A 25,587-nucleotide genomic window follows, 5' to 3' on the forward strand; every position below is an offset into this window, starting at 1 on the left:
TTCTAATCGCCCACTGCCTCACTAAAAGGAACCTAATAGATCACACACCATGTAAGGTAATGATTGAAGGATATAACAAAGATGAGTAAGGACAATTAAATAGTTTAATTGTATATGGCAAGGATTAATTAAAAATTAATTAATCTAGAATGAAAGGTTCGTTTTAGGCCTTAATTAAGTTAGTTTTGCGTTTCGGGACACAAAAGGCTTTTGGTCTACAAGGCACATAAGGTTTAAGTTGTGTGACGACTAAAACAAAATGGGCAATTAACCCACTAAAAATAGGGAGGCCGGCCATGCTTAGGGAGGGAGTGGGTTTTGGACTTATTACAAGTTTGCCACTCCAATGAAGGTAGGTATAAATGTGACCTTATAGCCTTTTCTTCATTAGGGTTTTCTTGAGAAAATTGGAGAGAACAAAAGCTCTCCTTTTTCTCTCTAGGTGGCCGGCCACCATGGGGGAATTTACTACCATCTAATTCTTCCATGGTCACTCATCTTCTTCCTTAACCATCCTTGGTGTCGAAACTTAGAGGTCTCCAACTTTGGGGACTTTTGGAGAACCCAATTCTTCCATCCACATCCATGGAGCCAAGGAGCAAGGTGACAAGGGAAAGAAGGCCCTCACATGGGTGATTAACCTTTGCTAAGCAAAGAGGTGCTTCAAAGGTATGAAGAAATCTCAACTCTTTTTCTTAGATCTTGAGTTGAGTATTAGTTCATCATAACTACTAGGCTTTGAATTTCACGAGTAAAGTTTTGTTTTGAGTGCATACAAGCATGATTCTGCCTTTTAATTGTTAATTGCATGCATAGATGTTGCTCAAATGAACTTGTTTTCACAAATATGTCCTTCATTTGTTGCAATTGATTGGACACCTTCCACAAAGAAACCACATATCATTAGCTGATGTTTTCAATGAAACAATTTGATTGATGCAAAAACCAAAATGGAATACCTCATAAAAGTACAATACCAATCAAACATTCAAGAGAAAGGAGGAGACACAAAGAGGGAGAATTCCCGACTTTAACAGTGTGCTTGAAATGTTGTAAAGCCCTAAAACTGGTACAATTTAAAGTTTAAGTTCGTATGATTATATTTGTATACAATAGCATAAAAAATGGACTAAAGTGTAGAATATCAATTTCAATTTAATTATTAACCAAATCTCAATAACTATAAAAGTAAATCAAACAAGAAAAAGCACATATCATGCCTATGCATGTACGTTTGCTCCTGCACATGAAAAAGAATACACATATGAATAAAATTAGACATCTATAAACCTTTACCATCCTAACCACTATGAAAAATCTTCATCGTAGCCTGAATCATAGATTGCAAAACCACGCTTCTTCAAACATTTTTTTAACAATAATTAGGGGCTATGGTCATAAGAAAAATTAGAATGTTCAAAAGACATCAAAGTGGAGAATTACCTTTTAGAATTGAAAAATCAGTGCAAAAGGTTTGAAAATTACCCAATTAGATACTGAAAAAGAGAAAGATGAGATGGAGTGTGAAGGTAAAATTAAGATCGGCAACGGTTAATAAATTCCTCCATTCAATCTTTGGACAATGTTCCTTGTTGGATTGTTTTTTCTAAGAGACAAAGAAAACAATAACTGTCATAGGCGTTTGAAATTTACCAAATCTCCTTATTTGCCTAGCATTTAGAAAGGGATTCATAAATCAAAACATAACTGACTTACATCTTACATCAGTAACTCGTGGGTTTTTTCAAATCTGGTTAAGCAAACTATGTCAGTCTAAATCTAATTAAACTATGTCAATCTTCTCACAAGAATTAGGCATGGATGCAATGTAATTATGTTTCCATGAATTTTACACATAGTATAGCCTATATCTGTTGGGGTTTAAAAATGCTTCACTACTTTGGAGATGTTTATCTCACAAAGGAGAATGTAATGCAGCGGAATTTGATAGGCAAGAGTAAGAAAGAATACTCAAAGTATTACACAAGATTTTTATTCACTCACAAACTTAGTACAAAAAAAAACACTCAAACACTCTTAGAAGCTTTGTTGCTTCTTCTTACTTTTACTTGACACTCTCACTTCTTACTACTTGCTATCTTGGTTATTACAAATGGTGTGGATGCCTTCTCCTTTTATAGGCATGGATGGAACCTTGGAGAAGCATGGTAGCATCATGCTAGAGATATCTAGATAATTCCATTACCTTCCTAAGCTAGAATTATCTACACTAATCTTGCATGTTGGTGGAATCCTCACCATTCTTCTAGACTCTTCCACCAACTTGAATTTTGCTAGAATTCTCTAGCATGTGCATGGATCTTTCTTTGTGTATGGGCCGGATCAATTATCTTTGGGCCAAGACAAGATTACAATTCAACATCCCCCTTTAATCTTGTCTTGTGACGCCGATTGAGTTTCTTAGTCTAACAAAGTCTTCTTGTTTGAGTGGCTGGGTGAATATATCGGCGATTCCACTTGCACATCCTTTCTTGCAATGCACTCTCTTATGTAGTAATAATGAGTATCTACGTGCTTGCTCCTGTCATGGAACACCGGATTCTTTGCTAAAGCTATTGCAGACTTGTTGTCGACATAGATCTCTGTTGGCTCTTCTTGTGGCATGTTTAATTCTTTCAACAAGTTTCTTAGCCAGATTGCATGACAGACCCATGCAGTAGCAGCTACGTATTCAGCTTCGCAAGTAGATAGTGTGACAATCGGTTGCTTCTTCAGCATCCATGTGAATGCAGTGTCTCCCATAAAGAACACAAATCCAGTAGTGCTTATCTATCATCAGAATCTCCTGCCCAATCCATGTCGCTATATCCAGCAAGTTTGTAGTTATTAAAACTTGAATAGAACAGGCCAAAGTTAACAGTACCTTTGAGGTATTGAAGAATTCTTTTGGCGGTCTTCAAGTGTGTAGTTGTGGGATTCTCCATGTGGCGACTGACTAATCCAACGGCATAGAGAATATCTGGTCTTGTGCTGGTCAAGTAGCACAAGCTTCCAACTAGACTTTTGAAAAATGTTGGATCTACACTTTCTCCTTTGTCATGTTTGGTTAGTTTGACTCCGCACTCCATTGGCGTACTCACGGCCTTGCAATCTTCCATTTTGAACTTTTTCAGTATCTCATTTGTGTAGCTTTCTTTGGGGATGAAAATGCCTTCTTCGTTCTACTTGACTTCAATGCCTAGGTAGTATGCCATCAACCCGATGTCGGTCATCTCAAATTCTTTGGTCATCACTCTCTTGAACTCTTCAAACATGCTTAGATTACTCCTGGTGAAGATTAGATCATCCACATATGAGCACACAATCAAAATATCTCCATCTTTGACTTTGACGTAGAGAGCATGTTCATGAGGGCACTTGATGAAGTTGTTCTCCTAAAAGTACTTGTCGATGCGACTATTCCATGCTCGTGGTGCTTGTTTTAACCCATAGAGGGCTTTTTTCAGCTTCAGAACTTTATCTTCATGCCCTTTGATTTCATAGCCTAACGGTTGCTGAATGTAGACTTCTTCTTTAAGGACTCCATTTAGGAAGGTAGACTTCACATCCATTTGTTGAATCTTCCAACTGTTTTGAGCTGCCAAAGAAATTAATAATCGTATAGTTTCCAACTGAGCAACAGGTGCAAATTCTTCATCATAGTCGATTCCGGCTCTTTAACTATAGCCCTTCGCCACTAGTCTTGCCTTATATCTTTCGACCTCTCAATTGGCATTTTTCTTTGTCTTGTACACGCACTTAACTCCGATGGCTTTGTGTCTTTTCGGAAGAATAGGGAGTTCCCATGTATTATTTTTCTGGATTGCTTCGATTTCTTCATCCATTGCTTTCCTCCACTTAGTATCTTGCACTGCTTCTTGGAAGTCGACTGGTTCACAATCAGTAAAGAGATAGAAAAGTGTAGGATTATCAAGTCTTTCAGCTACCTCATAGAGATCTCGTATACTTTTTGTGCGTGGTATTTCTCTTTCATTTAGACTCCCACTTGACGATGCTAATGCTGGTGAATTACCATGATTGGTTGATGTTGGTGAAGTAGGTGGAGTAGTGGATTTTTGTTGAACCTCTCTTGCTTTCTCCATCATCCCTTGTTCATTCTCTTCTTCAAACTGAGGAAAGAAGTGAAGATCACCTGCATGCGGGCCAAAATCCCATTCTCCTTCTTCATCGAACGTCACGTCTCGACTGATCACCGTCTTCCCATTGTTCAGATTATACAACTTATATCCTTTTGAATCTGTGTCATAACCGATGAAGATGAACTTCTCACTTTTGTCGTCGAATTTGGTTCTCCTCTCGTCTGGTACATGTACATGGGCTATGCTTCCAAAAACTCTTAAATGAGAGATACCTGGTTTTCTTCCACTCCATGCTTCTTGCAGAATTTTTCCCCACACACTTCTTGTTGAAGACCAATTGGATAGGTAGACAGCACATGTTACAGCTTCTGCTCACAATTCCTTAGGCAATTTCTTGCTTTTGAGCATGCTTCGAGCCATGTCGAAGATGGTTCGATTTTTTCTTTCCACCACACCATTTTTTTTAGGGGATCTTAGAACTGTCAAAGGTCGACGAATTCCGTTTGCTTCACAAAACTCTTGGAATTCCTTCGAAGTGAATTCTCCTCCTCGATCAAATCTCATGGCTTTGATCTTGCAACCACTCTCCTTTTCTACAGCGGCTTTGAACTTCTTGAATGCTCCAAAGACTTCTGATTTCTGCTTCAAGAAATACACTCAGGTTTTCCTTGAAAAATCATCAATGAAGAGAAGGAAATAATTATTTTTACCCAAAGAGCTTGGTTTTATTGGACCGCACACATCGGTGTGAATGAGCTCGAGTGGCTTCTGGGCTCTTGTGGTCGACTCCTTTAGAAAGCTTTTCCTAAACTGTTTCCCAAGTAAACATCTTTCATAAACTTGATCAGGGTGGCTGATACACGGTAAGCCTCTCACCATCTCCTTCTTGGATAATAACTCCAGTCCCTCAAAGTTAAGATGCCCAAAACAAAGATGCCAAAGCCAAGATATGTCTTTGTAACATTTCTTGAGACACTTTGCAACATTGTTTTGAATGTTCATGGGAAACATCCTATTCTTTGACATTTTCACCTTGGCAATTAATCTTCCTTTGTCATCTCTAAGAAAAAGGATTTAATTTTTCGTATGAAAATCATAACCTTTTTCTAAGAGTTGACCCAAACTCAAAATGTTGCTTTTCATATTAAGCACGTAGTAGACATTTGAAATTAATTGGTGACCGCCATTTTTCAGGGGAATAAGGATGTTACCTTTTCCTTTTATGGATATTTTGGATTCGTTTCCAAAAGAAACGTTGCCACTCACTGATTCATTGAGCTCTACGAAGATGCTTCTTCTTTTGCACATGTGGCTGCTAGCGCCGGTGTCAAAGTACCATGTATAGTCTTGGTCTCCATCATTATTCTTGCATGCCAACGCCATTCTCTTCTATCTCTTCTTTCACATAATTGACCTTTTCATCAAGTCTGCTATTTAGGGCTCTACATTCCTAAGCATAATGCCCGAACTTTTGACAATTATAGCATTAAACTTGAGATTTTTCATACCTCGAATTTGAGCATCCTCTTCCACGACCTGTTGTTGAACTTTCCTCTTTCGTAGTTGCTATGGTTGTTGGAGTGGTTGTCCATGTCCACGTCCACGACCTCGACCACGACTTCTTTCGTACTGGCTTCTCTCGTTATCAAAACTTTCTTCTTTCTTCTTTGGCTGGACATGTGTCTTTGAGGAGCTACTCATCATTCCCTTGCCTCTTCTTATGTTTCTCTTCATATGCTTGTAGTGAACCCATTAATTGCTCTATACTAATTTCTTCCAAGTTTTTAGTTTCTTCAATCGTCACAACAATGTGCTCGAACTTGGGGTCCAACGAGTGTAGTATCTTTCCCATAATTCTAACATCTTCTAACTTTTCTCTGTTTCTTTTTAATTGATTGGAGACTACTAAGACTCTTGAGAAATAATCAGAGATTGATTCAGACCCTTTCATTTGTAAAGATTCAAACTCACCTCTTAATACTTGAAGAGAACCTTTTTCACTTGTTCGGCTCCTTTGTAAGAGGTTTGAAGCTTCTCCCATGCTTTCTTGGCGGAGGTTGTACTCGAGACCTTCTGCAGGCCATTTTCATCTAATGCTTGGTAGATGAGGTAAAGAGCCTTCTTGTCTCTCTTTCGTGAATCTTTCAAACTCTCCTTCTGTGGTTGAGACAGAGTAGCTTCATCCTCTGGCTCAGTGTAGCCTTTCTCCACGACTTCCCAAACATCATGTGCTCCCAAAAGGGCCTTCATTTTGATACTCCAATTATCGAAGTTGTTGTTGTCGAGCACTAGAACTTGGAAGGCTGCCATAGCGTTGCTAGCCATAGCTCTGGTACCACTTTGTTGGGGTTTAAAAATGCTTCACTACTTTGGAGATGTTTATCTCACAAAGGAGAATGTAATGCAGCGGAACTTGATAGGCAAGAGAAAGAAAGAATACTCAAAGTATTACACACGATTTTTATTCACTCACAAACTTAGTACAAGAGGAAACACTAAAACACTCTTAGAAGCTTTGTTGCTTCTTCTTACTTCTTACTTGACACTCTCACTTCTTACTACTTGCTCTCTTGGTTGTTACAAATCGTGTGGATGCCTTCTCCTTTTATAGGCATGGATGGAACCTTGGAGAAGCATGGTAGCATCATGCTAAAGATATCTAGATAATTCCACTACCTTCCTAAGCTAAAATTATCTACACTAATCTTGTATATTGGTGGAAACCTCACCATTCTTCTAGACTTCCACCAACTTGAACTTTGCTAGAATTCTCTAGCATGTGCATGGATCTTTCTTTGTGTATGGGCCGAATCAATTATCTTTGGGCCAAGACTAGATTACAATTCAACAATATCTGATTTCCTTAGAAGCATGATCACCTTTGTCGACTAAATCTCTGTCGTCAGCACAATCGTCGTCGGCGTAAGCCAATCTAGGCTATTTATTTAGAGGCTTGTCTACGTCTTTGTCGTAGAGCGTCAACTACTTCTTCAAGTCCCTTGTATATGACAGAAAAGCACAGTGGTAAGACTAAAAGGGGAGAAATAAAAATTAAAAATAAATAAAAATAAAAATAAAAATAACCTGTATGTGCATAGTTTTTTGCTGCAATTAAAGGATTGACAGAACAATTGGAAAAATCACAAAAAGAGAGAATGAAAAGTACATGTTGGAAGTGGGGTTAGACTCCTCCGTTGAAAAGTTTAAAAAAAAAAAATATATATATATATATATATATATATCTGAAATACATCTGATTTTAAGATCATACCCCAACAAAGGAAAATAAGGTGAGAGATTTGATGATACATGCAATGTTTTTCTGGATTCATGATTTTCTTGGCATGCAATTTGTTAATTTGTTGGGAAAATTGACTGATGAAGGTAGAAGAGCCTTTTGGAGTTGTAGAAAACAACTCACCAAAAGAACATCTCTTAAAATGAAGCAAAAGAAAAAATGGAGTTTTTGTAGTAGAGGCAGAGGATTACGGTGCCGAACTTCCGATGGGTGAATATTGGGGGTGGATGGAGAAGCAAATCTAAAAAGGTTGAATTTGAACATTCCAATCTCCTTTTCAGAACATGGGTCGTACATGGAGACAGCAATTTCCATCGTCAAATCCTTGCAACTGATATTTTCCTCTTCCAATCCTTTTTTTTTTTTTTTTTTAATATATCATGTTTGGGATCACTAATCTAAGGGGCCAAATTCATTGATGAAATTTATGATGAATCTGCGAGGGTGGGTGTGATTCATCCAACCAATAGTAACATTCGTTGCTGAGTATGCGTAAACAGTATCACTCAGGCAACCATTTCCCATCAGTGTTGTGTTTCATTTTTATTATTTTACCCCTATTACAAGCGGTTAGTTTTGAGTTATCTCTCTTATTAAATGAGGACATTTTTGGCATTTTTGAATGCTTCACCAAACTGAGGCTCTCACTTTATATATATATATATATATATATATATATATATATATAGAAGATTACCAAGTTTGTCACCAACATAGAACTGTTTTCCTTGTGCCCAAGTTTAGTAATCAAAATTAATGGTCCAACCTTTGTCATCACCAACAACAAAATTTGTGGCCAAAATACAAGAGGCAACAATAGCTAGAGTGGCAAGGATAATGAATAGGTGGGAAGAGGGCATTGCAACTAATATTGAGGGAGCTAACTTTGTTTCTATGAAGTTGCTTGTTATGAAAAGATGAGCTCAATCAATTTTGTTGCAGAAATGAGTCGAAATGGTACTCATTTTATAGTAGGGTTGTAAGAACTAGGGCTGGGCACGGGCCAGGCCGTGTCTAATTTTGAAGGAACCAAACCTTACTCGTTTTAAACAGTAACAGGACGGGCCGGACAAGGTAGAGGGTTTTTAAGTTTGGGAACCGGCCCTAACCCGACCCGTTTCAAACGGACCGGTTTGAGGCAAGTCCACGGGTCCAATTAACTTTTTTTTTTCTTTTCTGGTTTTGATACAAAGCTCCAAAATGTTCCACAGTTCCAGATTGCTCCCATTGCCAATGAAATCGACCAGTTGAAAGCTACCCACACCAGCAGCTGAACCACCGATGGTGAATCGGTGAAACTGGTGGTCCCATCTCTTTTGCTCATCTCTCCCAATCCCAAATCAAGGTCTCTGTCTCTCGACTCTGATTGACGACGATGGCGCGAGACTCCAATCTGACTCAAATCGAAGATGGCAGTCTTCTGTATGTACTCCGTGAACTGAACCCTGATGGTGGACACGCCGTTAGCTGCGATGAGCTTTTGGGTGTCGAGCACCATGATTTTGTATGTTTTGCAAGACGGCGAAGCCATTGCCTACCAAACCGAAGATGAATTCCATATCCTTCTGATAAAAGGCAGAAAGTCTTAATTTTTAATTATTTTTTCCACTAAGATGAAACCTTTTGTCAAAAATGTGCACAATCCAAATCGGTTTTTTTAATAGGTATTTCAAAATCTGATTAATCTCCTAGGTTTTTTGAATTTTGATGCTTCATCCAGATCGATTCTGTAGAAATCTCAAAGCAATCGGCGCAATGAATTCGAGGGTGGGAAGGAGAAGAGAATGGGGAATAGGTGGTGCCATCAAGGGAGCTAAGCCGTCATGGTGGTGGAGGACATGACTCAAGTAGGAGTCTGGTTTAAGTCCAGGAAGGAAAGGGACGATGGGATGGAATGGATAATGGATTAGGTTTCGAGAATTATTAAATGGGTTATAGTTAGAAACGGGCCGTCCGGGGACCCGTTATTCCAAATCCTAGGACTCGACCCGCCTTTTAAATACTATGGACCCGCCCTGCCCCACCCCATTTCTATTCTCGAAAAATTGGAACTGACCCGTACCTGCCCCAAACCTTGATTACCCACCCGGACCCGCGGTTCCTGTACCCGTTTGCCCACCCCTAGTAAGAACAAGAAGAGAGAGTCTAAGCATGGGGTCTGGCTAGGGAAGGCAATGCCACTGCCGAACGGCATAAAAGACTACAGAGTTAAAAATACAAGATAAATAGAAAGTGTAATATCGAACGTAGGAGTGGGGTTTTTTTATATTTTACACACTCACAAAGAAATTAAGAGTGGAAGTTGGGTTAAGCCATAAAATAAGCAAACAATAATTTAATATCAAACTTGTATTTTATGGAGTACAAACCTAAAATCTCCAACTTACTAATAACGAGACTTAATGCCACTAAACCGTCTTGTTGTGCTTACATGGTCCTAGAAGTACATAGACTGGCAAAAGAAGACTTAAAAACTGGACCCTTTTGGGTCTCACTCTCATCTAATTGGGCTACCAACCTCACCATTAAGCCTTAAGTTACATTGTCCAAACGTATATTACAAATTTCCAAACCCAAAATATAGATTCGAATTTTAGATTTGAACCCATGTTACACTCCAAATCCATGGAGCTCTTAAGCCACCAAATACTTGAAAGCTCTCTCTTTGCATGCCATAGTTATTGGTCTCAATCTCATCAAAAAATTATGTCATTTAGCCAACTTAACTAGAACAATGTGCTTTTTACACTCAAATTCAAAATTTTCATCCCGTAATTTAAAAAAAAAATATTATGTAAATATCCTATTTGTCAACAAAAATCTCATTACGAAATTAAAATCTTAAGCCACAAAACCATCGATTTTTTTTCTCTCACGGGATACCCCTCCGAAAACTCACTTTTTTGTCTTAAGAAAGTATTGGCTCCCATTTCATTACCAACAACCCACCACCTGCGTAACCCACGTACCTCAAAAGTTTCCCCCTTTTTACATAGTACACAAGAAACAAGTTTGCAACACATGATGATCACATATAAAGCACTTCTGAGGGTTAACAAACCCAAGAAATAAATCTAGTTTCATCATAGCTTAGCTTTTATTGTTTGCGTCGGAAAAAGAAACATGGATAAAAGACCAGTTACTTGTCCGAGTTTCCGTAACTCACATTTCGTCGATATCCATGAAGTTCTGCCAGAAGAAGAGGAAGAGGAGGAGGAGGGAATTGCAAGAGAGGCCGAGAAAGCGGATAACTCATTTAGCAGAAACACTAAAATTAATAGACAGATGAAGAGAAGTGACGGGAGTTTCAATAGGCAACTTTCACTTGAAACTGGTTTTTCAGTTCTTAGAAGTGAGTCCAAGGCTAAAGATGGGAGGAAGGTTAATCTTCCGAGAAGTGGAAGAAGTTTCGGAGGTTTCGATTCGGTTACGAGGGTTGGCATGGAAGGAAGGAGAGGAGACTTCAGTATCTTCAAGACCAAGTCATCAAATCTGAGTAAGCAGAACTCTTTGTTGCCTACGAGAAAGGAAATAGATATGGAGTCTCAGAGGACTAATGATGGCTATGGAGGAGTTGATGAATCTGCTAATGAAAGTGTTCCTGCTGGGAGATACTTTGCTGCCCTTAGAGGACCTGAGCTCGACCAAGTCAAGGTAATTAACACACTGATCAAAGCAGGTTTTGTTGTCTAATGTTGAACTAATTCTTCCAAATGAGTATTACATAAGGCAGACGACGTGTTGTCAGAATGTCAATCTAACACTATTCATTAAACTAAGTATTTATCTAATCAATGATTTAGATTGACGGTCTGGTAACTTTAACACGTCAGATTGTTTGACGAGAGAGCGTTTATCTTACATATATCATTAGCGGGTGGGAAAAATTAGAAGTATGAAGCCTTATATGAATCCAAACTGATAAGTTACTATCTGCCCTGCAGGACTATGAGGATATACTCCTCCCAAAAGATGAGAAATGGCCCTTTCTCCTCAGGTTTCCAATTGGATGCTTTGGTATTTGTCTTGGCCTTAGTAGCCAAGTTGTCTTATGGCATGCTCTTGCCACTAGCCCAGCGACCAAGTTTCTCAACATTTCACCCTTCATAAATCTTGCACTTTGGCTATTAGCAGTGTCAGTCCTGTCCTGTGTCTCCTTCACCTACATCTTCAAATGCATTTTCTACTTTGAAGCAGTGAAAAGAGAGTTTTTCCACCCCGTTCGGGTCAACTTCTTCTTCGCCCCTTGGGTTGTCTGCATGTTCTTAGTCCTCGGAGTACCACCTGCACTAGCCCCAGGCAAACTTCACCCTGCCATTTGCATCTTCATGGCACCCTATTTTCTTCTTGAGCTCAAGATCTACGGACAGTGGCTTTCAGGCGGGAAAAGAAGGCTCTGTAAGGTGGCCAATCCATCTTCTCATCTCTCAGTAGTTGGCAACTTTGTAGGGGCAATTTTAGCTGCCAAGGTTGGGTGGGATGAGGCTGCCAAGTTTTTGTGGGCAGTTGGCTTTGCACATTATCTTGTGGTTTTTGTTACTTTGTATCAGAGACTACCAACAAGTGAAGCATTGCCTAAGGAGCTCCACCCTGTGTATTCCATGTTTATTGCAGCCCCATCGGCTGCAAGCATTGCTTGGGAAACCATTTATGGGGGGTTTGACGGGTTGTCGAGGACATGCTACTTCATTGCATTGTTTCTCTATGTTTCACTGGTTGTGAGGATCAACTTCTTCACAGGGTTTAGGTAAGCTATTCTTTGTCTGAGGCAACTCATATCCTCAATAATTTAGTATTTGACGGGGAATGATATCTGACATGTTATGTAATCAAACTAAGAATTATGAACGAAAACTCTTTAGTTGCCACTACGTTCTGACAAACGGTTTATACTTTTGTAGATTTTCAGTGGCTTGGTGGTCTTACACCTTTCCGATGACAACTTTCTCAGTAGCCACCATCAAGTACGCAGAACAAGTACCATCAGTTCCAAGCAAGGGACTTGCAGTCACTCTTTCTCTCCTGTCGTCTGCAATGGTGTCCGTATTGTTTGTCTCCACTCTTCTTCATGCCTTCGTTTGGCAAACGTTGTTTCCAAACGATCTCGCCATTGCCATAACAAAGACAAGACTTGGCAAGGAGAAGAAACCCTTCAAAAGAGCCTATGATATAAAGCGTTGGACAAAGCAGGCCCTAACCAAGAACAATCTGGTAACCAAGGATACAGGTGGAGCTAAAGAAGAGGACTAAGAGTCTCTACTGCACAGAGAGAGAGAGAGTTAAAAGTTGCAAGGAGTCAAGAACATATCCGTATTTAAACTAGAGATCATGTATAACATCTGTAACAGTATTTAAACATATGATGCACATTACTGCAGATTGTGTATGAACTTGACTAATCACAATTACATGTGTTGGTGCCACCGAAAATTAACATTGTAAGAGGTGGCTTTAACAGCTATACAATACCGGCCCTTCGACATATTTATTGGATTTCAAATTTTCAACTGAAACCTACAAATTGTGGAACTGAAAAGAAAAAAGAGCTGGGTTTTACATATATTTGAAAGAACACCAGCCACGAAAGGGCTTGGTAATCTTTTTGAAGAGTTGTATAACCATCAATGCTAGACATTTCTCCGACCTTTCGTTTTGATAGCAGATATTCAAATCTGATTCCCATGTAGATGCCACCTTTAATGTCAACGAACGCCCAACCTACTGTAGCAATTTCAGGGACAAGATAAGTGAAAAAGAAAACATAAAGAAACTAAAATAGCGCCTATTATCCATCGCTCAGTTAGCGTACCTCATCCTCAATTTCTTATCAACATCGGTTGTGCACCTGTCTTGAGCCTGCTTTCCACCAAACAGAGAAGGTTTTTCTTTTATCTACAAGAGGACGTGCGAAATTACATGGATATCATATGAGAGAAGAAATGGGAAAAAGAAAGATCAAGCACTCAAAGAAAATCAAAGATAAATGAATGATCAAGACTATCTATAGCCACTCCTATACAGTACCTTACCTTATGGTCTTGTTGGAAAACAGTCGATCTATTTTCTTTTGAGTCCTTGAGCCAAAGAAAAAAAAAACAAATAACTCAATAGAATACTAGGGAAAGTGAAATCAAATCAATAATATATGTGATGTGAGTGATAAGAAAGTACAGAGGACAAGGATAACCTTCGTAAACAAAGATGTAGGCTGGGATAGTTTCCCCTGTGATCCATTATTTGGCTGGCGCTCAGTGGTTAAAGAGAGCTAGGATTCAACAGGAGAACAAATGAGATTACAGGTATATGCAAACTGTAATGGTTACAAAGGAACAACAAGAGAGAAGCACAAATTTGTAAAATAACTTATCATATAAACTTGTTGATACCTTACTAAAAAGTTCGGTTGGCGGAAATTGCTGTACTCTTCTGTCTGTCTGAAAATTAAATTCCTTTACATGAAATAAAAACATGGTGTTAGCCAAGTTGATTCTGCCAATTGGGAAACAAATACGATTTACGGTCACTAAGCAAGAGAATAACGTCTATGAAGTACCATTGGTACAGTGGTTTCTCGCTTGCTATTCCAGAAAACACCAATATTCCCTTTGCTAGAAAATATCTGCATTTAGATAGGAAATAATTCCATAGTTGGCATCAGCTAGAATGAATTTCAACTGAATGATGTAGAGCAGGAAAATATTACCTTTTTGTTAAGAGGACGAGCTTTAAATGTTTGCATTCCTGCATTTCCATCCTTCTTAGGACATTCCACTGTATTTGGTCTAATAAAACAAGATCAAACCGAGAGTAAGAGCTATATTTCTAGTATGAATACAAAATTGGAAAATGTGAACTGAGCATTTCTATTAATCATGTTCATTTAGTTATATATGATTCTTTCAGCTATTACCTTCTGGATTCTCCTTTTCTGTTTTCCGCAACGGTAGAAATGCTAGGTTTTTCCAAACCCTACAAAATGCAGAATAATAGTTAAACGTACACGAGAAACTTTTGAGCACAACGTTTCACATGACTCAAGGGACCACTGTGAATTAAGATAACAGTGAAAACTACTTAATGAAATTCACAGCTAACCTTATCGTGATCATTGAGATGATGTGAGGATGATGAAACAGCCGATGCATTTTGCATAGCCCTTTCCATTGTCATGAGGTGAAATTCCTAAGAAGCGAAATTAACAAAGGGACTCAGAGCCACAAAACTTCAAAAGACACTTACTTTTAGAGAGCATTTATTTTTCAAATCAGTTTGAGGGTACAATTATCTTTATCCTCCAAGCCACTAACGAAAAGAGTTATAATAGGTTAAAAAGAAAAAAATTATAAATATCAAGCACTCACTTGAAATTCCGGCAACTTTGGAGTGCTCCTTGTTGGAAGTGGCAATGAAGGAGCCTCAAAAATCTGCAGTATAAATGCAAAAAAAAAAAAAAAATGTGGCGTAATCACAGATAAAACACTATTGAAAATCCGCATCTAATAACTTGAAGTACCAACTTTTCGGTTCAATGGACGAGCTTTGAATTTTCGATGAGTTGATGTCACTTGTTCTAACATAGATCCATTGTTAGGCCTGAAATATAAACATAAAATAACTCCCTGCAGATTGGTAAACAAAACTATGTGACTTCTGCCCTGAAAGCCAGAACTCACCTAATCCTGTGTGCCCTATGTGCCGTTTCAAAGTCAGGCTCTCTTGGAATGGTAAGTCTCAACTTAGGGTGTGCAGTAGTTTTGTCGAAAGTTTCATCCTGCAATATCACCCGTAATAAGAGAGTTTTAGAAACTTAACTGATGACTCGAGCACATCTCTTATTTGAAACATTATCATATTACAATAGAACAATACTATGGGCCATCTCAGTTCCCTCATGTATTACTCCAGACACCTAAGAACAAAATCACAAGTAAAAAATCTGGGAAGCTCTCTATTACACACAGAATAACTTCTCTAACAATATAGAATACCAGTTGTAGTTTGATTAATAAACCCATCCAGACAAAGGTATTATTGATCTAAAGTAGAAATTTTAGACAACTTTTGAAACAATAACTTATTTGTGTTATTAGATAATTCAGACGAAATAATAGCATGGCTCTAAGTGACAGTTAACCAGATCATACAAAAACTGTTGCAAGAAGTTATTGTTTCAAAAGTAAGAGCGGAGAAAATGAAGAATGCTCAATCCATAGGTACTAGTTCAAAAACCTTTTTCGGTAGGAAATTCAGTCATCAAGCAATAGCTAGAATACCTTTTTAGGTACCTTGTGGACAAAATTAGTTTGCTGCTTTGCATCAGTAACCTGTCATGGAGAAAATGAAGAATGCTCAATCCATAGGTACTAGTTCAAAAACCAATTGTAAATTTCCTTAAACAAAGAAAATGATAAATGACTTTGACTATGCTCAGAACCAATTGCAGTTTATAAAACTTCTGTACCTTACGCAAGTGCCCTCCATCTAGCTTCTGTCTCTTGGGAGCTTGACTTTCAACCCCAGAAGAACTACACAAGCTCTTCTCATTGTTTTGAACATGCAGCATTTGGAATCTAACAATTTAGATATAAAACATCATAATGCAGTCAGTATGGGACTTAATGGTAGTACGGTGTCCACATTTTACACTTTCTCTGGTTACAGGACATAGAATGCAGGTATTACTGTCTCACATATAATTACTTTATTGGACATAGTAATGCCAAATTTACAATATCTGGGGAATTTAAATCAGTGTGCATAAGAAACAGAAAACATAATAGTTATTTGAACTAACTACGTGAGCAACTGAGCGGTGATGATAAAGTTACATGAACATAATAGTTATTTGAACTAGCCACATCTGTACTTACACAAAACGTATTACACATAGACGAAAGGCAGAACATTCTGAAGTACCTGGAACCACCATTTTGAGGCTTCAGATTTTGCTTAGCGAGCTGACTTGCTGTGGGCTTCATCAAAGTTGAGCTCCTGGGGAACGATGGCTTTACAGAAGCATTACTCTGACCTTTAAGCTTATCACCGGTTAGGTGGCTGTTGAATGTCAGTCCTGGAAAATAAAAACATAAATTAAAAGAGAAAAAGTTCTAAAAAAATATACATTATGCTAGACCAATTGAAATAGTTTGATATAGTTTATTATAGTTCATTAGTAATGTGTCTGTGATGACTTGTTTAAAAATCTAATTCCATCTGAAAATATTCAGATTTTAACTGCGTATAGTTTATATCCCGCTCTTAATTTATTCGGAAATCATCTGGGAAATCCATTAGCAAACACATTAATCATCAAGGTACAGAAAATGATCACCTGTACCAGCTCCATTTGGTTGATTTAGAACTTTTTGTAAATTTCCAAAGATCCCTCTATTCATTCCTTCATCTAGAACATGAAACATTGCACTTAAAGATTTAGGCTTCAAACCAAGACAAAGACGCTGAAAACAAAAGAATAATCTTTTCTAAATCCTGCTTCTCTACAAGGAAAAAATCAAGGGGATTTGATCCATACCCCTGCTGTTTACATCCATTGCACATGATTCTGTGCCCACACCGATATCAGAATTTCGGTCATTTGCATTCTCCACATCGGATTTTGGGGAGGTGTTTACGTTTTCCAGGAGGATTTCCGGTCCAAGTATTAACCTTGTCACAACAGCTGCAACAGACCAAAACATTATCAACATATAACTTCATACATTGCTCTAATTCTTAAAACCGCAGATTTTTATTCAGAATATAAAACAAGAACAATCATTTTTCACAGTAAAATTAAAAATTGAGGCGAAGTATCGTAATCCTAATCTTTCAAATGCTTGAAAATCAGTCAAGCCAAAGATATCTATTCCTGAAACCAAAAAGAATCGAAAACGCAAATGTCAAGAAACGGCGTCATTGGAGGCAGAAAGGCTTACGAGACGGCGGGTAGCTCTTGGCGGACTCGAACCAGAGCTCGGCGCGGCGAGCCTCAGCCGGCGTCTCCTCCCTAGTGAAGTCAAAGTACCAAGCTGCATCGAACTCGTAGTCAACGTCCACTTCCTGTGCCATAAACACTTCCTCAACCTCCATATCGTCCTCCATTTCCATCCTCTCTCTCTCTGTCCTCAACTTTCTCTCTCCAAAATGAACCGCCTAGCAGAGCCAAAATAGCTCTGATTTGGGATTCGGAGCTCCGAACCCGACCGGCTAAAACCCTAAATCCGGAGTTTTCAGCTCCGCGTTGTATAGCAGTCTGAGAGAGAGCAAAGGTTGGCTCTCGGCGCACTGTAGCACCGCCCCGTGTAAATACTGTAACCGAAATTTAAGCGCGAGGTACAAGCGGTCAAAAGCGCTGATGGCGCAGGGTCCAAGCGCTTTAAAGCAGGGAGGGGTTGGTTTCGCAGGAGCGTTTGGATTTTGGACAGACGCCCAGGTTTCGTTTTTGTTTTGTAGCGTCGGGGTTCGCAACGATCCGGAAATTTGAATTTATGGCTCTGGAGAATTTTATATTAATATTTATGGGATGAATTGCCGGATTTACCCCTGGGTTTTGGGGAATGGAGTTAAAATTTGAATAGAGTGGTGGGGTAAGAGGGTCATTTAGGGGGTGTCCTTCGACTGAGGGGCAGAGGTATCGGTGTTCGAGCTCTGTTTCGGGTGGCGAAATCCTGTCTACGACTGTGAAATTTCGGCGGGTCTTCAGTAATACCCCTTGGGTTTGGAAGAATTGCAAGATTGGCCCTAACGGTTGGATTTGTTTGTAAAGGTCATGAAAGAGGGAAGAGATTGGGGCCCTCCTAGCTGGCCCTAGGAGGCTAGGCTAGTTCAAAAATGAGATGTTGATCCAGGGGCAATGGAGCAAACATGACAAGTTACAGTGTCTCCAAAGGAGGAGCAAAAACTTCGCAAATAACAGTAAAAGAAGATAATAAGGGCGTTTTTCAATTGAAATGGCAATTTTTATATTGCATAACATGAAATAGCAGTAGAGGAAGTTGCTATCAAATTTGACAACAGCTTCAAATTTTATATTTAGTTAATAATAAATGTTTTTATAATTTGTATTATTATCTTTTCTTTTAAAAATACTAATTACACTTATGAAAAATAAATAATAGTTTAAATTTACATATCGTAAAGAATAAAATTTATAAAAGATCACTATGCCACATAAGCCTTTAAATTTAAATTTTATGTTTAAAATCATCTCTTTTAGGGATGGTTTTAGGGTTCTACATACCAAAATATTTAAGAGATATTGAAGATTGATTGTTGCGCTAATCATATGGTAAGAAAGGAAATAGTAATTAAAGGTAATGGAGTGAATTCAGACCAGTTAACACTACAAATTTCTCCTAATGCTGTAGCTCGTCAGATTTTCTCTTACACTAAGGTGTAGGAGATTTGGGCTAAACCACATAATGAATTTGTAATAATAATTTGGTATAGAACTCGTTATTCATAAGATCTAAAATCTCCTACTTACAAATGAATAAAAAATCACTAAATTATAGATTACAAAACTCACAAATTGAACCATACGTATATTTATGAATATTGAAAAACATCATGATTAAGGGCGTGTTACTCTTTTTTATTTAGTTGTGGGCTTAACTGTAGCAGTGGTCCCTAAATTTTACTCCTCTTTTAATTTTAGTCCATGAATTCTAATATTAGTTTCTTTAGTCCTCAAAGTTAACAATGTATTGCACCATTAGCCCTTTTCACTAACGTCATCCTTTTTTTGTTAAATCTAGGGGTATATTAAGAACTTTAACTTTAAACTTTAAAAAACAATAGAAGAAGCTAAAAAAACAAATAAAAATTTATAAATTAATATCTAAGGGAATTGTTATTAGCACTCCAAAATTATCATTTTACACTCCTAACTTTCTATATTTGGAAAGAAAAATACACTTGTGAGGAGTGTAGAATAAGATTTTTGGAGTGTCAATAACACTTCCTATATCTAAAACTTCAAATCAAATGAAATTTGAACTATAAAAATACAAAATGAAAATGGTTGGAGTTTAGCAACTTGTAAATAATAGGCAATGCTATTTCAAAATTGGTAGGAGATTGAACTGTGGCTGGATTTAGTGATGTAGGATGAAGTTCCTAATATACCCCTAACAAAAAAATACACAACATTAGTGAAAAAGACCAATGATACAACATATTATTAAGTTCGAGAATTAAAGAAACTACTCGAGAGTTCAGTGAGTAAAATTAAATTAAGGATAATGTTTAGGGACCATTATCATAATTAAGCCTTAGGTGTATTAATAATTTTTCTCTCTTTTGATATCTATTCCTCAATTAAATTTATGAGTTTTTTTTTTTTTAAGGTGGTGCAAATGTTACACATTAGTCCATATAAAGATCTCATGCTCCCCATATTATCAATTTAAGGAAGTTTCTAAGTTGACATATCTTCTGCCACTTAGTACTATTGTCTAATGGTAGTCATATTCACTTCTAAATAAGAGGTCTAAGGTTTGATTCTCGCTAAAGATGAATTCGAACTATATTATTGCTAGCCCATTGTGAGACTTAACTCACTCCCCCACCCCCTTGTGTAGATAATATCGTTTGTTCAAAAAAAAAAATGTTGACACCTCTTCTATTATTAAATAGAAAAATCATTGGTCGAACCTGGTAGTATGGGCTTATAATTAACCAAGGTATTGAAGTGATTGGTTGTATAGAAAATAATTAAATGGGTGAGAGATTCATTATCACCTCATATTGAGGCCACAATAAGCACGCTCTAAGCCCTTAGGTAAGTAGGATACAATGCCTTACCTCTAACAGACGAGTAGCAAATCACCTTGAAAAACGAAAACTTATTGAAATACTAATGAACTGATAATTTTCACTTATTTAGAAGTTGTGTGTTGCTTCAATTCTACGAGTGTTTTAGCAGGTCGATGATCTCCACAACTGTTTAGATCTTTGATTTTCAATCTCAATCATTCATTCCAATATCATTCAATGTTACGTAATATTAATAAAATTTCTTTAAAAGTAAAAGAATTTTGAGGTATTTGTCAATTTTCCTCTCAAACTTGTAAGGAGCTGTCAATTTTTTTCATGAACTTTAATTTTAGCCAATCACCCCTCTTAAATTTTATCATGGGCCAATTGTAACAACCCGTCCCGGTTTTGGCAAGTCGAAAGGATAGAATAATAATCTCACACTCAAGAGAGTTATTTTTCTTATTTTATCTTTTATGGGATTGGTTGGTGAGCCACGTGGGGCCCACCTTGTTTTTGTGTCCCCCGGTCTCTTGGATCTCTCATCTCTCTCTCTCTCTCTCTCGTGAGAATCTCATCCTCAAAACTCTCTTAGCTTGCTCTCTGTGTCCTTTCTCTCCCTCCTCTCCCCCCCTCTCCCCTATCCCTCTTGGACTTCATCACTATCACTCATCCCTCTTACCCCTACTACTCACCAACGCGGTAGAGTCGCTGTCCCCGATGAATCTCTCAACGAACCTCGCACTCCCGACTTTGGGTAAAGACCGTATCACCTCGATTCATTTTAGTTTTCAATTTCTTGTACGATCTCGAGCTTACATGCGACTTTGGGTGGGTTCTATACAGAAACCAACTTGGTAAAACTATTTCCCAGCTTTTCCGGCAAGGTTCGATAGCCTTCAAGCCCTTTTCCGATGAGATCCGTCCACGGCCAAGGAAACTAAGGGTAAGATTCGAATCCTTATTTCCTTAGCTTTACTTTGGTATTTAAATCACAAAAAAAGGTGAGTTTTAGAGGAGAATCGAAACTGGGGAGATTTGCCGACCAAAAGGTTTGGCTTTCTCCTTCATTGGTCCGGCGAACCGTGAATAGAAACCGAGCCAAGCCCAAAACCCCAGCCTCTAGGCCATGGAACCCAGCCCATTTGGGCAGCCTAACCCCATAACCTGTTAACCCAAAACCCAATTTATAACTGGCCCAACCCTTGGGCCTTGTATAATGCATGTTTTAATAATAGAAATGCATACATGAAAAGCATGATTTAATGATTACGTTTTATGAGATATTATGCTTACTGAGAATATTTTGAATTATCATATTTTATCAAATGTTCTTTGTAGTATAGATGATAGATGACTTTATACTATGAAGATGTTTTTGAGATATATATACCTATGTTTGGAAAGTCTATGTTCAATGGTTTTGTGCTTATCTAGTGGTCACTATACCACCATGGGCGAGGATTATGGTTGTTGGATGCGAGCTAGGAGAAATAATCTCTAGCTTCAACCCAAGAGACATGGAGCTGGCATTGGGCTGGGAGAAATAATCTCTGGCTACGGGCGCGGAGACATAGAAGCTAGCATTGGGCCGGGAGATATTATTATTGGATACCACTATTTATCACATTATATATGAGATATGTTTCTGGAAAGATTTTATGGCATGCTAGGGTTTCGGAAACCAATTACATATTATGCTATTAGTTTTCATAAAACTTTAAGGGTTAGTATGTTGAATAACTGGTTTATTATATATATATATATCAACTTGGTCCACTCATGTTTGTTTTGCGCCCCCTCTGGATTTAGAATCGAGGCGTACAATCCCGGCGTCAAGGCCGCATCGGCATCTTCGAGTCCTCTCGATGTATGACCCATTCCTTTGTTCATTCAATTTTGTATTATTTCCTTTTAATGTCGTAGATTAGTCGTATGCTCTGAACACGTTCCTCGTATGCATAAGCATTGTATTTAAATTAATACTATTTTATTCATATTCATTCTACACATGCATGTTAGTATGGCTTCGTCACCTTCGAGTGTCGACTAGCACATGCCTACCCTAGTGTTTGGGAGAATATCAAGGTCGAGCATGTCACCAATTTCCTCCTGAACTTTGATTTTAACCAATTACCCCCTGAACTTTAATTTTATAATTGCAAAAGGTAATTTTATCCCTAATGTGGACAACATATTATTTTTTTCTTCTTCTTCTCTTCTGGTAGTTTACTATGTATACTTCGTGTTTGAATTTTAGGGGTTAGGGTTTAGGGGAAAATTGGTCAATTATAAAAGTTCAGAGGATAATCAGCTAAAATTAAAATTCACAGGAAAAATTAGTTAATTATAAAAATAAAATAAGATAATTGACTCAAATTAACGTTCATAATTAATAACTCCTTACAAGTTTAGGAATAAAATCGGCCAATACCTCAAAAATTTATGTAACCTATATCTATGTCTTATTTTCCACCATGCTGGTCTACTAAACTAATAGATTATGTTGTACAAAAATATAACGATCGAAAAACAAAATCTAAGATGGCAATTATGTGATTGTGACAGTTTCTCTTTCACAAAAAGCATAGCCACTCTTTGTCAAAGAGGAGATCATAAATGTGGACTTTTTCGTGATTATGAAGTGTCTCTATAATTCATTTTTGTAAAGATCTGAAAAGGTCAAGACAATCAACCATAAAAATTAGACATGACATCAAAACAATATAAAAATAATAGATGTCAAATTAACACAATAACTAATCAAATCGTTATCTAATAACTCGTTAAGAACATGTTAATAATGGATCTTTAATGGGTACTGTTGACCCTAAAAATTACAAAGCCTACGTGGCGCGCAGGCCGAGGAACTAATGAGCTAACTACGTCATTCGGTTGAATGTGGGGCGTGCCAACTCGTCGGTCGAGGAGTAAAATTTGTTGATGTTGCATTGAGCGTGTTGCTGACTTCTTGATCTTGCAACTGCGGCCAAGGAAGGAACACATCTCGGCCTTCGGATTCTCGAGCCTGAAGACAAGGCTGCTAGTTCTACGAAGTTCACGAATCGTTGATGCCGGATTCGGTCACGGTGATTATATTCGTAAGAGTATAAGCACGTCAAATCAACACCAGACCATATAGACATAAGTACTCAAAGGAGATGTATGTCTTGATGGTAAATGTGGTTCGGCCATCAGAATGCCGAACTCTGAAACTCACTTGTGAATATCCAATCATAAAATCACTCGGCGTTTAATGCGCCAAATATAGTAACTTGTAACACCTTACTTCACCGGGAAGGCTAATAAGATGACCTCTGTCAATAAAGATTCGGAAACCCTTCTCGATCGAGACTTGGATAGGTAACTAGTCGACCTCGACGCAATGTTATTTATCCAAACTAAAGATGTTCCTTAGTCAGCTGATTCTACGGCAACATTGCTGTTTATCCAAACTGAAGATGTTCACCGGTTGCCTTCACAGTGCTGTTTATCCAAACTGAAGATATGTTGGTGGAAAAAGGAAATAAAAAAAAAAAAAAAAACCTTAAGATGTTTGAGAGGTTTGCGCAGGGCAATTGTGTGTTGAATTGGAGGGGGCTTATTCCGTTGCCACTGCCTCTGTATTTATAGTGCCAGTACGCTTCATTGCTTGTTGCTTGCCGTGAGTATCCCGCGTGCAGAAGCAATATTCCTAAGAATATTAGATAATCCCTCATGTAGGCACTCCCAATTTTTTGTGATGTGATAATGCATGAAATCCCATCGATTTGGATTTTTTTTTTTTTAAAATATGATAATGCAGCTCTAGTGGATATAATGCATAAAATTGCATTAAAACCAATCAACGCCTACCATTATTTGGAGGCAATCCAAGTGCCATGCATAATAATAGTGAATTATCATGCCGTGACCTAATCCAAACGGATTTGATGCTATCTTGATGCCAGTTATTACCATGCACAACTCTTCACTTGTGGCTTCTCCCGATGTGGTATATCCCAAGTAGACCCGCATAAACAGAGAGAGAAGTCCTCCTTTGTTTCAACTTTTCCTCCACGCATGCATTAATCTTTCTGCCAATTAATATCTATTTGCCAACCCAAAAAACATGCATTAGGATAAAATCCAAACTGAGCCTTATCTGCGATCTTTTAATCCGACAACATTTCGGTTTTTTGGACTCCTTAATTATCTTTGCACTTTAGAAATAATTTTCAATAATTCCTCAGATAACGTCATGATTATTAAAATCATAATAATATCTAGACAAATTATTAATCAATCATCTCAATCTTCTTTCAATCCAACAGCTCAGAATTTTACTTATTCTATGGCCTCGATTACTCGAGTCGATAGTGTAAAATCAGGTCCAAACATGTACACACATGGATAACACTTTTCAGACCTATCAAGAAAAAAATTATTTTGATAATTATAAAATTTAACTACTAAAAAAATTTATTATAAAATACGATAGCCCTAGTCTATATATTGTATATTAAATATGTATTATTGTATTACTATTCTAAATAAGTAAAAAACATTAAGTTTTATTTTATTTTTATTATGAGAGTTTCTTATTATCATTACTAAGATATGTTTTACTTGACCTGTTGTCCAAAATTAAAATCAACTAGTATAGTATTAGTATAGGCAAGAAGACAAACCTACAAGTATGAAAAATGTGAAAGAACATATAAATGGATAGAGGAATAGTTTGGAATGTGACAATATGGTATGTGTATACTAATTTAGTACTATGTTTTTCATTTGATTATTTATGGGTTTAAAATATATTTTCTTTAACAGGTAATGGCTAGGTCATATTACCCTTTAATATTAAAGGGTTGATTTCGGGTTGGGTCATATTACCCTTTTATTATAATGGGTGTTACACGACACGACTTGTTAAGATATCAGATATGACACAAAAATAAAACGAACACAAAAGTACGATACGAATGTCAGGTCTAATAAAAATCGTTCCACTAAAAAAATGGTTGTTATAAAGATAAGATTGTTGCAGTCCTATCGGATTAGGAATGTGATTGTGTAAATACTAATATATCTATGAGTATCTTGTAGTTACCTATTAGGAGTTGATTACCTATTAAGAGATGTAATCCTATAAGGGTAAGGATTCTACCCTTCCTACTACCATAAATAAAGGCATAAGGGGGTGATACAACACACACCTCATAATTAAATCTCTATCTTTCTCTTTTGTTGCCGCGGCCCCCTCTCCCTCTTTATCTTTATACAGTTCAGTCAAATAGGCCTACAACACGTTATCAGCACACTCTTGCCAGAAGCTAAGGAACTGAAGGATCGTAGAAGGAGGCTATCTTCTACAAATTCAAAGGCTTTCAATTCTTTTCTACCAATCAGGTTCTTCTAAAATAAATTAAGATATTTGAAAAAAAAACCTTG

At 37.6% G+C, this 25,587-nt stretch overlaps 2 protein-coding genes across 2 annotated transcripts; one reads left to right on the plus strand and one right to left on the minus strand.

The window, feature by feature from the left end:
- The first annotated feature begins 10,521 nt into the window (after positions 1-10,521).
- On the plus strand, positions 10,522-12,653 carry LOC137721948 (guard cell S-type anion channel SLAC1). Its single transcript, XM_068460962.1, has 3 exons — positions 10,522-11,052; positions 11,343-12,145; positions 12,300-12,653. Exons 1-3 carry the CDS (start codon positions 10,522-10,524, stop codon positions 12,646-12,648), a joined length of 1,683 nt encoding a protein of 560 aa, XP_068317063.1. The 3' UTR covers positions 12,649-12,653.
- A 29-nt stretch (positions 12,654-12,682) lies between these two features.
- Positions 12,683-17,836, minus strand: LOC137723552 (protein TPX2-like). Its single transcript, XM_068462752.1, has 18 exons — positions 17,334-17,836; positions 16,931-17,077; positions 16,730-16,801; positions 16,315-16,468; positions 15,860-15,968; positions 15,672-15,722; positions 15,072-15,169; positions 14,916-14,991; positions 14,760-14,822; positions 14,494-14,580; positions 14,309-14,367; positions 14,102-14,180; positions 13,952-14,017; positions 13,785-13,847; positions 13,586-13,663; positions 13,428-13,472; positions 13,208-13,290; positions 12,683-13,119 (listed from the first exon to the last, which is right to left on the minus strand). The coding sequence occupies exons 1-18, from the start codon at positions 17,503-17,505 to the stop codon at positions 13,101-13,103; spliced, it is 1,521 nt and encodes a 506-aa protein (XP_068318853.1). The 5' UTR covers positions 17,506-17,836; the 3' UTR covers positions 12,683-13,100.
- Positions 17,837-25,587: the final 7,751 nt, after the last annotated feature.

This window comes from Pyrus communis, chromosome 17 (assembly GCF_963583255.1).
Source record: "Pyrus communis chromosome 17, drPyrComm1.1, whole genome shotgun sequence".
Taxonomy (NCBI): Eukaryota; Viridiplantae; Streptophyta; class Magnoliopsida; order Rosales; family Rosaceae; genus Pyrus; species Pyrus communis.